The sequence below is a fragment of the Penicillium citrinum genome (genome assembly GCF_028827155.1).
Source record: "Penicillium citrinum strain IBT 23319 chromosome Unknown utg000001l:1.0-4955037.0:1.0-4956770.0, whole genome shotgun sequence".
Taxonomy (NCBI): Eukaryota; Fungi; Ascomycota; class Eurotiomycetes; order Eurotiales; family Aspergillaceae; genus Penicillium; species Penicillium citrinum.
Genome location: NW_026622686.1, coordinates 1,879,449 through 1,890,955, shown reverse-complemented (window position 1 = coordinate 1,890,955; position 11,507 = coordinate 1,879,449). Strand labels below are relative to the sequence as shown.

Genomic DNA, 11,507 nt, shown 5'->3' with positions numbered 1-11,507 from the left:
TCAACAGGTGCAAGCTGATTGTTTTTCAACTACTGCAATTATTGCAGTATACTATTCTGAATTGAGATAAGTGGAAGTTCCTCGTGGATTACGGTACATGATATTGCATTATATCTCGTGAGGATATTCTCAAATTGAGTGTTAAACACAAGCTTTTCACACAATTTCCTAGCTAAGAATATGAGATATCACAAAGATATCCCATGAACAACCCTACAGCGCAATGGCTGTGAGACTTCACCTTGACATCTCTCTGTAACATGTTTCAGATATATAGAAAGTATCCAAAGTTCCAGATCTAGCTACCCTGAATCTTGAAACAATTGATCGCCACAGGGGATAACTGAGAACCAATCGGTCGGATACCGTCGCTTGTACCTGTAGTTTGAGTTCGCACCCAGAAGACCCATTAGTGCTATCCGTAGACTCTATATGGCTCATAAAGTACGAATCTTCACTTTAATGTGTCATTGTCAGAGAACTATAGATCATTGTACAAGTTGGTGGGTGTCCAGTGACAAGTCGCAGCAGTTGGGGCGCCTGGCTGAGGTATCACAGCGCACAGCACAGCCTCATGCAGACCAGACATGATGCATTTTGAAGTGACCAGTTCGCTGGTTTCAACTATTTTTTTTTTCGGAGTTCGTGCATTGAATTTGATCTTGATGCCGAAGGATAGACCATCTTTCTACCTATACTATTCTTCGTTTTCCTAACACTGTATTGATAATATTGCTGAGAAAGTCATACTAACCTACTTGAAGGTACGCGGCGAATACAAGGTATCTAGACTAAGTGAATGGATACTCCTATACCACACTGAGGTTCCCATGAAAATAACACAGCTCAGAATTCTGATCCCAGTTCCATTCTAGCAGTTCTCACTAGTCAAATGACGACATTCTGGCATTGCTTTAGCATTGCAACACTAAAGCTGATCTCACAACCTGGTGAGGTCAGGAACACTTCGAGTATAGCGCCAAAAAGCTCGAAATTTTGCTAACAGAAATAAAAATGGTAGCCTGTTCAGTGCAACTTCACTAGAAAATGCGGGGATATTCCAGACTAACGTCGAAGTTTACCAAGTTCCACTTTTATATCCCAGCCATTGTTATCAGCGAAGCATTTCCGTACTACAATATGTATATTTTTCAGAAGAGCCACAGCACTTACATACTCCCTCCTATAGGTACCTACACACCCTCAAACACTTAGATAACTCATCTTCTACCTCAATTTGCCGCACTACAAGTGCCACTGAATCTATCACTTCTCTCTGAATCGAATCATTCTCAAATAATGATGACTGGCTGTGCCCATCTCACATCCCTGAAAGTAAACCCCCACCCAAACAATTCAATCCGCCAGTCCGCCTCACGCATCAATTAGCGCATGCCGATCTTCCCCTCACTCAACAATAAATCGGATCAATCATAGTCTTTCATTCTCGACTGTGTCCACAATAACCCTGCAAAGTACCTCTCCAGGCTATCATGATTGATTGTGATCCTCGTATGAAGGATGTGACCCTGGCTCGGAGCTCCTGCGGAGATACCTAGCGATCTCCACGATATACGGCCGTTGATACTATCTTTGCACTTCTCGTTGGCTGATAGATTCTTGGCTTCCCCTTATCCTCCTTCTTATTCCAGGGGAATGACGACTGGTGATCATTTCTCGCCCCGCGGATATCTCCGCTGTCTTTGTCTACTTTTGACTGGATGATGTGCTGTAGTGGGTAGCCTGATTGAGATATCTCAGGACCTCTTTAAAAGTAGCCATGTGCCCCCTGATCTAAGATATTCTTACCACATTGTTGACCTGCTTCTTTATTGGGTTTTGTACCAACGTGGAGACATAATGCGTATAACCACGTTAATTCCCTTCGTGCTGCCCGCCACCGCAAGCTTCATCCCTTTCGGTACGGAGTTTGCTCGTCGACAATTGCCTAACTCACCCACTGGTGTAAAGACAATTAAAACAGCCAATAATGTGACTATTCGATACAAGGAACCTGGTAAAGAAGGCGTTTGTGAGACGACACCCGGTGTGAACTCTTATGCGGGTTATGTTGATTTGTCGCCAACCGAGCATACTTTCTTTTGGTTCTTCGAGGCACGCCATGACCCGGAGAATGCGCCAATCACGTTGTGGTTGAATGGTGGACCTGGTAGCGATTCGCTTATTGGGCTTTTTGAGGGTGAGATTGAACTTTGGATGTTTTTTTCTTTTTTTCTTTTTTTTACGAAGCTCTGTGCTGACTATTATAGAGTTGGGACCTTGTCGGGTTAATGAGACGTTTGAAACGGTCGTTAATCCTCACTCATGGAATGAGATTTCAAATCTACTTTTCATTTCTCAGCCTCTTGGGACCGGTATGTAGTAGATTACTATCAAAGAAGTAGTATAAACATAACTGACAACTTCTTGTATGTATAGGCTTCTCGTATTCGGAGAAAGAACCTGGTTCTCTAAATCAATTGACCGGTGCCTTTCAGGATGAGAGCGTTGCCGGGGTTCAAGGCCGCTATCCTGTCATCAATGCCACTATGATTGGTAAGTTGGATTCATGGGGTGAAAACGTGTAGAAATATCAATCTAATGATGCCAAGATACCACCAACCTCGCTGCCGAAGCCACTTGGGAAGTCCTGCAGGGATTCCTCGGGGGTCTGCCCAAATTGGATTCGAAGATTAAATCAAAGAGCTTCAATCTGTGGACTGAGAGCTATGGAGGGTAAGATCCTAACCAATCCGTCTCTGTCATGCAATGCTAATGGAAATAATAGACACTATGGTCCGGCTGTAAGTACCACTGACAAACAAGCCCAGTCTCAACCTTGAACTAATTAATTGTCACTTCAGTTCTTCGATCATTTCTATGAACAAAATCAGAAAATCGCCAATGGATCGATTGATGGTATCGAACTTGAATTCAACACACTTGGAATAATCAATGGTATTATCGATGAGTCTATTCAGGCTCCCCATTATCCGGAATTTGCTGTTCATAACACATACGGCATTAAAGCGGTAATTCACCAGAGCTTCGTACCAGATATAAAGAAAAAATGGTCCTGACTAAAGAGGTATAGGTCAATGAGACGGTCTATAATTATATGAAATTCGCCAACGAAATGCCTAACGGGTGTCAATCCATGATTCAAAACTGCAAATACACCAACCGAACTTCCCTAACCGACTATGCAATCTGTACAGAGGCAGGAAACATGTGTCGCGATAATGTCGGTACGTATCATCTATTCCTCCCCGAATCTTCTCATCCACATTTATTATACGACTTTTAGTACTAATACATCATAGAAAGCCCATACTACGCCTTCAGCGGCCGAGGCACATACGATATTCGCCATCCAGCAGATGACCCAACCCCACCAAGTTACTACGAGAAATACCTTGCAAAAGACTCCGTCCTAAACGCCCTAGGCGTAGACCTAAACTACACAAGCTCAAACTCCGAAATCTACTACGCCTTCCAACAAACCGGCGACTTTGTCTGGCCAAACTTCATCTCAGACCTAGAAGATATTCTCTCCCGACCCGTCCGTGTAGCTCTCATCTACGGTGACGCAGATTACATCTGTAACTGGTTCGGTGGGGAAGCAGTCAGTCTTGCGACGGAGTATAAGGATTCGAAGAAATTTCGGGAATCGGGGTATGCGCCTTTCCTTGTTGATGGGGTTGAATTTGGAGAGACGAGGGAATTTGGAAATTTTAGTTTTACTAGGGTTTATGAGGCTGGCCATGAAGTTCCGTTTTATCAACCTGTTGCTTCGTTGCAACTTTTTAATCGGACTTTGAATGGGTGGGAGATTCCTAAGGGTGAGAGGAAGATTAGGTCTGATGAGGGATCAGATGGGCCTGCTTCGGCGACGCATACGCAGTCTTCTGTTCCTTTGCCTAGTTCGACTAAGGTGGGAAGTACTAAAGCTGCTGTTCCTTGGATGAGGTAGGAAAAGAAGAAGAAGAAGGAGTGTGAAGATGGGGTTGCTGTATATACTAGTAGAGGGTTACGGGTACTCAGCAGAAGCTGGTAGATTAAAGATTTGAAACATGGATATATTATTCACTCGAATATTATCTGTTCATAGCTTCTTCCATGGCTGGGTTGAATACCATGGATTATCTATCGGGATCATATCACACAATTCAGCCAGGAATAAGGCCATAAAAACGTTAGAAAAAAAAAAGAACGCGCCTCGTAAATGCATACGTTCGTGGCATTCATGACGAATGCAAAAAAAATCGAACGGGATAAAAATAATGCAGGGAAGGAAAGAATGATGGTGTTACATTGCAATTGATACACCATGTTAATACTGGGTACCGTATTGCTCATGCCTTGTCCGAGGCATCCTCGTGGGCACGGGGTTTCTCTGAGATATCAGTTCCCTCGGCGGAATCGCCGAGGATATCGGCGGCTGTTTCGTCGGAGAAACGGAGATCATCTTCGACGTCGGTGCTGTCCTTCACTTTGAAGAAGATGACAGGTGTGGCGATGAACATACTTCCGACTAGGAGAGCCCAGCAGGAAGCGAATTCGGTCATGAATGGAGTCTTGACGGCATCCATGCTGAGAAAACGTTAGTCAATGTCCTGACTCATCCGGAGGGATATAATGTTCAAAACTTACCGCCACATTCCAGCTCCACCGGCGGACTGGATACCCTTGTAGAAACCAGCGAAATTGGCCAGCTTGCGGGCATTGTTCGAGAGAGAACCCATATACCTAAGTCAAGGTCAGTACTATGGTAATGGGAGAATCAGATAGTTCTATGTCAGATTCGGACTTACCAGTAGGTGCAGGTTTGGAAGGAAGCATCATAGAAACCATAAAACATGTACAAGAACATAGGACCGACATAACCGCTATCCATGAAATCCATATCTGGACTCACGGTTTCACGAGTATATCGTCTCTGGAAAGCATAACCACCACCCCAGATACCCATTGTAATAGCGAGAAGAATACCAAAGTTGATCTTAGCACGAGTAGGACGAGAGAACCACTTCATGTCGAGGAGTTGGCCGAAAATCAAAGCACCGACCATCTGCATCAACCAGTATAGCAGACTATTCAAGGCTCGAGTGCGAACGTTGAAGTAGGCCATGTTCACTGCGTTGAAGTGATATCCATAAAACCAATTACTGGCCAAGAACATGGGGAAGAGTAGGACGATATATGAGTCGCTGAGAAGTGTCTCCCATAGACCTAGAAATTCCGATTTCCAGGTCGGATTCTTAATCACGATCACGCGGGAACCATCTGCTCGCTTGATGTACTTTGAATCCGCGAGACCCCAGCACAAAAAGAAACCCACGGCCATCAAGACGAGGAAGGCAATGTAAGTACCATTGTTCACATTTCCAGTGTCAGAGTGCATATTTTGGCCGAGGGGGACCTAGTCAACACATTAGTATGATTTTCGGAGTGTTTTGCAACTTCTCCCCGGAGGCGTCTTACCAAACTGCCAATGACACCACCCAGGTTAAAGATAACCCAGAAAACAGCAATATATTTCCCTTTCTCGTGCTCATGAGGATAACTCATCATCACAGCACCTTGAGCACACCACAATAACCCAGCACAAACACCCAACAAAGCACCGGCAAAGATGAGGAAACCCGCATTCTGATTAATATTGTACGAAAGCAACGCAGCCACGTAAAGAAAGTAGCCAAAACCACCAAGTGATAAAGTCAAACGAAGACCAATCCGATTCGCAATGGAACCAGCAAAGAATCCGACGACGGCAAAAGTACTATATAGAGCGGTATTGGCGTTATTCACATCTGTGGCATTGACTTGACCACCACCACCCAATCCCGTCACAGCATTGTACATGCCAGGACAAAGGAAACACACGAATGAGACGAGGTATAGCTGGGTTTCAGGCGATGCGAACCATGGAGCTTGCCATTTGCCAATCTTAATCATGGGCTTGTACATCCAAGCTGGACCGACGACGGAATCATCTGGGGCTGCTTCGTCTTGTACGGATGGCATTGTTTTCTCTTGTGTGGAAGGTGTAGATGGGGGTGTGCTTGTGATCGGCGTCTCTGTCGACGCCGGTGGAGGTGACTGCTGCTCCGGCTCGGTAGTCATATCCGTTAGCGATAAGAGACCGAGAGAGAGGTCAATTGCGTGTTGTATAGATGTAGATGTAGATCAGATCCTTGAAAGAGGTGATTGAGTGGAGGTGATACTGATCCGATCAGTAAAGGAAAAGGGGGCGGAATTGGAGATGGTTTCGGGTAATTCTGAAGTTTGAAGTTCCAAGAGGATGAATGGAAGGAATGTTGGAGATTTCCGAATCCGATTGACTCAATCCACGTGGTATGAAGATTGGGAAGAATGAGGATAAATCAATTGGACACTGAGTAAAATGAGAAGAGAAGAAATATAAAAAATAATTCTCAAGTGACGGGGGTAGCTCTTAAAAAAAAAAAAAGAGAACAAAAAGTAGACCTATTGTAGCCGAGACTAGCCTTATCATTTGTCTCTAACCAGATAAGTTCTCAACCAATCGTGGAGAAAAATGAATGACGCTAGGGAATGAACTGGGGCTAAAAGTGGGCAGATTCGATGAAATTTGCAGGTCGGCTGAGTTGCGGGGAGTCAAAAAGATGGAGACAATCTGGAGAAACCAACCGTTGGTTTCTGTAGAATTGACTAATCACCAAGTCATTTCATCTTTTCCGCTGGATACAAGAGATCCGCTCGAATGCGACTGCAAACAGAGTTGCATTCCCGCGTGCAACACTCCGCATGCGGGGTGACAATACACGTACAACTCCATAGCATCTGTAAATTACAGTACAATACACCCTATGTAATATAATACATACTACACCCGTTCCTGCCTAAAAGAGGAAGTACCACATCGGCATGCCGAATGTCACCTTTTTTTGTCCTTGGGAGAAAAGAGTGTTACATCATCGCCGTCTTCAACTTTCTTATCTCTTCTTGTTTTTTCCTTTTGTACTTCCTGTTGATCCTGTTTCTCTTGTTTGTTCCTGTTTCTACTGCCGTGAATAAACATTCATCATCACTCTGCAGTATGCCGGGCAAAACAACCCCAACTCCCCGCATCACCAAGTTTACCAACTGTCGCTTGGTGCGCGGTTCCAGTCTAATCGAACAAGATCTCTGGATTGATTCACTCTCAGGCAAGATTCTCAAAGATCAAGAAGCCTTCTATGAATTCCACATTTCTCCGGATGAAATCATTGATCTCGGTGGTCGGATTCTCGCACCTGGTTTGATTGATGTTCAGTTGAATGGTGCCCAAGGCTTTGACTTCTCGGTTCCTTGTGAGACAAAGGAAGAGTATGATGAAGGTTTGCGAATGGTGAATCGTGGTTTGGCGAGGACTGGTGTGACATCTTACTTGCCGACTGTTGTTAGTTCTACCGCCGAAGTTTACCACAAGGTTAGTCTCTCTCTCTCTCTCTCTCTCTCTCCCCCCCTCTCTTTCTCTGTCTCTCTCTGTCTCTCTGTGTGTGTGTGCAAAGTATAAGTATCAAACTAACAAGATCAGGTCCTACCCTCCCTCGGTCCAACAGCTGGATCTCACCAATCCCAAGATGGAGCTGAATCCCTCGGTGCCCACGCTGAAGGTCCCTTCATTAGCCCAGGTCGTAATGGAATTCACAAATCCGAAGTCCTCCGCGCAGCTCAAACCTTCGAAGACCTAATAACCTGCTACGGAAAAGAAAATCTATCAACATCAACCTCAGCTACAAATCCCAGTCCAATCAAAATGATCACCGCCGCACCAGAAGTAGGAAATATGATGGCTCAGATTCCGGAGATTGCGAATCGAGACATCATTTATTCGATCGGTCATTCGGACGCGACGTTTGAACAAGCGGTTTCTGCTACACATCAAGGTGCAAGGATGGTTACTCACCTTTTTAATGCGATGCGACCCTTTTATCATCGGAATCCGGGTATTTTCGGCCTTTTGGGTCAGAGTGAACGTCGTCGTCCTTATTATGGTATTATTGCCGATGGTGTTCATCTTCACCCTACATCCATCAAGATCGCGTATAATGCCCACCCGGATGGGTTGGTACTTGTTACTGATGCGATGAGATTGTGTGGATTACCGGATGGTGTTTATGAGTGGACCAATGGGGAGAGAATCGTTAAGACTGGGGCGAAATTGACTCTTGAAGGATCGGATAAGATTGCAGGTTCGTCGGCGACACTGATTGAGTGTGTGAATAATTTCCGGAGATGGTCGAGTGCGTCTACAGCGCAAGCAATTAATGCTGCTACGGCTGTCCCGGCGAAATTGTTGGGGTTAGAGGGGGTCAAGGGGTCGTTGGATAGTGGTGCTGATGCGGATTTGGTGGTTTTGGGTGAAGTGGATGATCCTTATTCTGGGGCGACTTTGACGGTTGATCAGGTTTGGAAACTTGGGGAGAAGATTTTTGATTCAGAGATGAAAGCTGTTGTTTGATTTTCTGTTTTCAAGTTGTCAGTTGTTTATCAGTATGTGATTTCGATAGTTTGTTTTGCTTTTAGTTGCCAGATGCATGCGCATGATATCTACTTTATAGTGGATTGGCGTTAGGGATTATCTTTATGGATTGTGGCATTTATCTATTTTTATTTAGTTTTCTATCATTATCGCATAGATTTGATCATTTAGATTTTAAATGTATTTCCAGTATGTGTACCTACATGTATTCCAATAACTACAAGGTTGTAGTCAAGTTCTTATCGCACCAATATATCTTGCAGGGATTAGTTATTACACTAATGCGCACTAGTGAATGCTTACATGTAGCTCAATGATACCAGTGTAATTAATCAGTGTGGTAGCTAATCAACTAGTGTATTCAATGGCGGAACACTAGTCTACCTGAATTATCTTAGATCATACCTGACTTGAAAATATCACTACACTCTATGAACTACCACACATGATATCACTGACTTGAACACTCATATATTCATTTATATATTCCAATTTCAAATCGGCTCCGCTTCGCAGAACCCTAATATCCATAACACTAGCTCGAGCTCAGCCCAGTCCAGTCCAGCCCAGCTCTTCGCTCGCTGAGATGCTAAACAAAGAAAAAAGATATCCATTTCAAAAACAAACAAATGAACAAAAATACAACTTTTCACGGCATACGGGTCATGAAAGGCACACTACACCACACCCAGAGAAGTAAGGGGGCAAGGTGACAGGCGACGCTTACAGACGAGGCTGGGAACGAGTCCAGCCTGCCTCCTCGGCAATCAATTCAGCGGCACGTTCACCGATAGTCAGGACTGTAAGCATGGGGTTGATGGATGGCATATCGGGGAAAACACCGGCATCAGCGATACGAACGCCCTTCAGGCCGCGGATTTTCAACTTGGGATCAACGACGGCTAGAGGGTCACGGGTGATATCGCCCATTTTGGTGGTACCGGCGGGATGGTAGACGGTGTGAGCTACGCGACGACCGTACTCGGAGAGAGCTTCATCGGAAGTAACGCTTGGTCCAGGTGCGACTTCACGCTTGATCCAGTCCTTGAAGGGGGATTGTTGGGCGACCTTTCGGGCGACCTTTAGACCTTCGACGATGGTGGCTGCGTCGTAACCCTCTGGATCGGTGAAGTAGCGGAAGTCCAGAGCGGGTTTGACGGATGGATCGGAGGAGGTTAGGTAGAGACGGCCTCGGGAACGGGGGCGGGGAATATTGGGGGTCATGCAGAAGGCGTTGATGGGTTCGTCGTAGCCTAGTCGGGTTGTGTTTAGGGTGAAGGGGATTTGGTAGCAGTGCATCATTACGTCTGCGGCTCGGCCGTCGAAACCGGCGGCGTTGGCGGGTTCGCGACGGAGGAAAATGCCTGCGTCGGAGTCCATGGTTGTTTGGTTGGGAGGGACGGGTTGGTTCAGTTCCCACATGATGATTGACTCGGGGTGGTCGATCAGGTTCTCACCGACACCGGGGATGTCTTTGATGACGGGGATACCGAGGGCAGAGAGTTGCTCGCGGGGACCCAGGCCGGAAAGCATCATTAGACGAGGGGTGTCTACGGCACCGGCGCAGAGGATGGTCTCCTTCTTGGCGCGGAGAGTGTGCTTGACGCCATTTTGAAGAGTGACGTTAACACCAGTGACGGTGTCGCCTTCAACGTTGACCTTGGAGACCCAGGCGTTGGTGAGGATGGTCAGGTTAGGACGCTTCTCCTCACCGCGCAGGATGGGGTGGATATAAGCAACACTGGCACTGCTTCGGCGGCCATCATCGGGGTTATAGGAGACGTTGAAGAAACCGACACCCTCGGTCAATTCACCCTTGTTACGGATGTCATCGTTAAAGTTCTCAATGACGGGGATGTCCATAGCACTGGAGCAGGCTTGAACCCAGTCCTTGCAGAGCTGGTTCCGGTGACGGGCGTGCACGGGTTGAATGGTGTTGCGCAGACCATCGATCAAACGGGTGAAGGTCTCAAAGTCCCAACCCTTGCAACCCTTGGATACCCAGTTGCGGCAGTCATACTCGAAAGGACGGAATGAGATCAGAGTGTTGTGGCTAGAGCAACCACCCAGGACCTTGGCACGGGAGTGACGGATGTGACTATTGCCTACGGGGAGTTAGTTATGGATTCGTAGTGGGCTTTAGAACTAGAAGATCTAGATGGGATTGGTAGGGTGGAATAGGAAGGTTGTTGGGATGGAGTGTCGCAAGGGAGATGTCGTACCCATAGGCTGCTCAACGGTGGGATAGTCATAGTCGAGTTCACCGCCAAGAAGGTTGAGCCATTCCTTCAGGTTGAGAACGCGATCATCCATGAAGTCGCTAGGACCGCCCTCAATCACCAGAGTGCGCTTGTTGGGCAAATACTGAGCCAGTCGTGAAGCAATGACACAGCCAGCAGTGCCGCCACCCACGACAATGTAGTCGTAGCTGTTGACATCGATGCCGGGGAGATCGTTAGTGGTGGCCATGATGAGATTTGAAGGATGATGATGATAAGAGGTTGGAGAAAGAGGAGAAGAAGGGAAGATCTCTTTCTATATTTTAAATCCAAGAGAGACGAGAAATGTAAGTGATGGGGCCACGGGTGGTCTGATTTGAAAAGAACCAATCCAATCCTTCTCAATCGAGTGCCTTGATTAGGTGTAGGCTTGGTGGTTCAACCTTTTTTTTTCTCTCTCGACTGTTGCTGGGGCGAATTGAACGATTGTGAGTGGCGGCGATCGAGTCCAAGTGGATCCTTTTGGAGAGAAGATCCACTCGGATTTGCCAACGGTGTTCCTCGTGTTTCCGAGAGAGTACTTTGTATCAGGAAGGTTCTAACTCGGGATAGAAGGGATGAAGAGGGGAGGGGGAGATGATGTGTAAGATAAGGGAAATTTAATCCGGATCAGGAGGGAGAATTCAATCCGGAGGAGACCGAGCGTGATATCTCCAACAAAGCGATGAGAGACACGAGGCTGACTACGTCACTTTTCAGCAACAGAACTCTGTGTGAAA

The 11,507-nt window shown here is 46.2% G+C and overlaps 4 protein-coding genes across 4 annotated transcripts; 2 read left to right on the top strand and 2 right to left on the bottom strand.

Moving 5' to 3' along the window:
- Window positions 1–1,860: 1,860 nt before the first annotated feature.
- On the top strand, window positions 1,861–3,973 carry N7469_000700 (S10 family peptidase; the record flags this gene model as incomplete). The annotated part of the gene is made up of 8 exons (XM_056639620.1): window positions 1,861–2,200; window positions 2,271–2,375; window positions 2,440–2,556; window positions 2,613–2,736; window positions 2,789–2,804; window positions 2,865–3,032; window positions 3,095–3,248; window positions 3,324–3,973. The coding sequence occupies 8 exons, from the start codon at window positions 1,861–1,863 to the stop codon at window positions 3,971–3,973; spliced, it is 1,674 nt and encodes a 557-aa protein (XP_056505377.1).
- Window positions 3,974–4,355: 382 nt separating this feature from the next.
- Window positions 4,356–6,126, bottom strand: N7469_000699 (unc-93 family MFS transporter; the record flags this gene model as incomplete). Its single annotated transcript, XM_056639619.1, has 4 exons — window positions 4,356–4,593; window positions 4,654–4,749; window positions 4,815–5,422; window positions 5,485–6,126. The coding sequence occupies 4 exons, from the start codon at window positions 6,124–6,126 to the stop codon at window positions 4,356–4,358; spliced, it is 1,584 nt and encodes a 527-aa protein (XP_056505376.1).
- Window positions 6,127–7,081: 955 nt separating this feature from the next.
- N7469_000698 (N-acetylglucosamine-6-phosphate deacetylase) lies at window positions 7,082–8,488 on the top strand (the record flags this gene model as incomplete). Its single annotated transcript, XM_056639618.1, has 2 exons — window positions 7,082–7,453; window positions 7,562–8,488. 2 exons carry the CDS (start codon window positions 7,082–7,084, stop codon window positions 8,486–8,488), a joined length of 1,299 nt encoding a protein of 432 aa, XP_056505375.1.
- Window positions 8,489–9,232: 744 nt separating this feature from the next.
- On the bottom strand, window positions 9,233–10,978 carry N7469_000697 (GMC family oxidoreductase; the record flags this gene model as incomplete). Its single annotated transcript, XM_056639617.1, has 2 exons — window positions 9,233–10,614; window positions 10,732–10,978. 2 exons carry the CDS (start codon window positions 10,976–10,978, stop codon window positions 9,233–9,235), a joined length of 1,629 nt encoding a protein of 542 aa, XP_056505374.1.
- Between the last annotated feature and the right edge of the window lie 529 nt (window positions 10,979–11,507).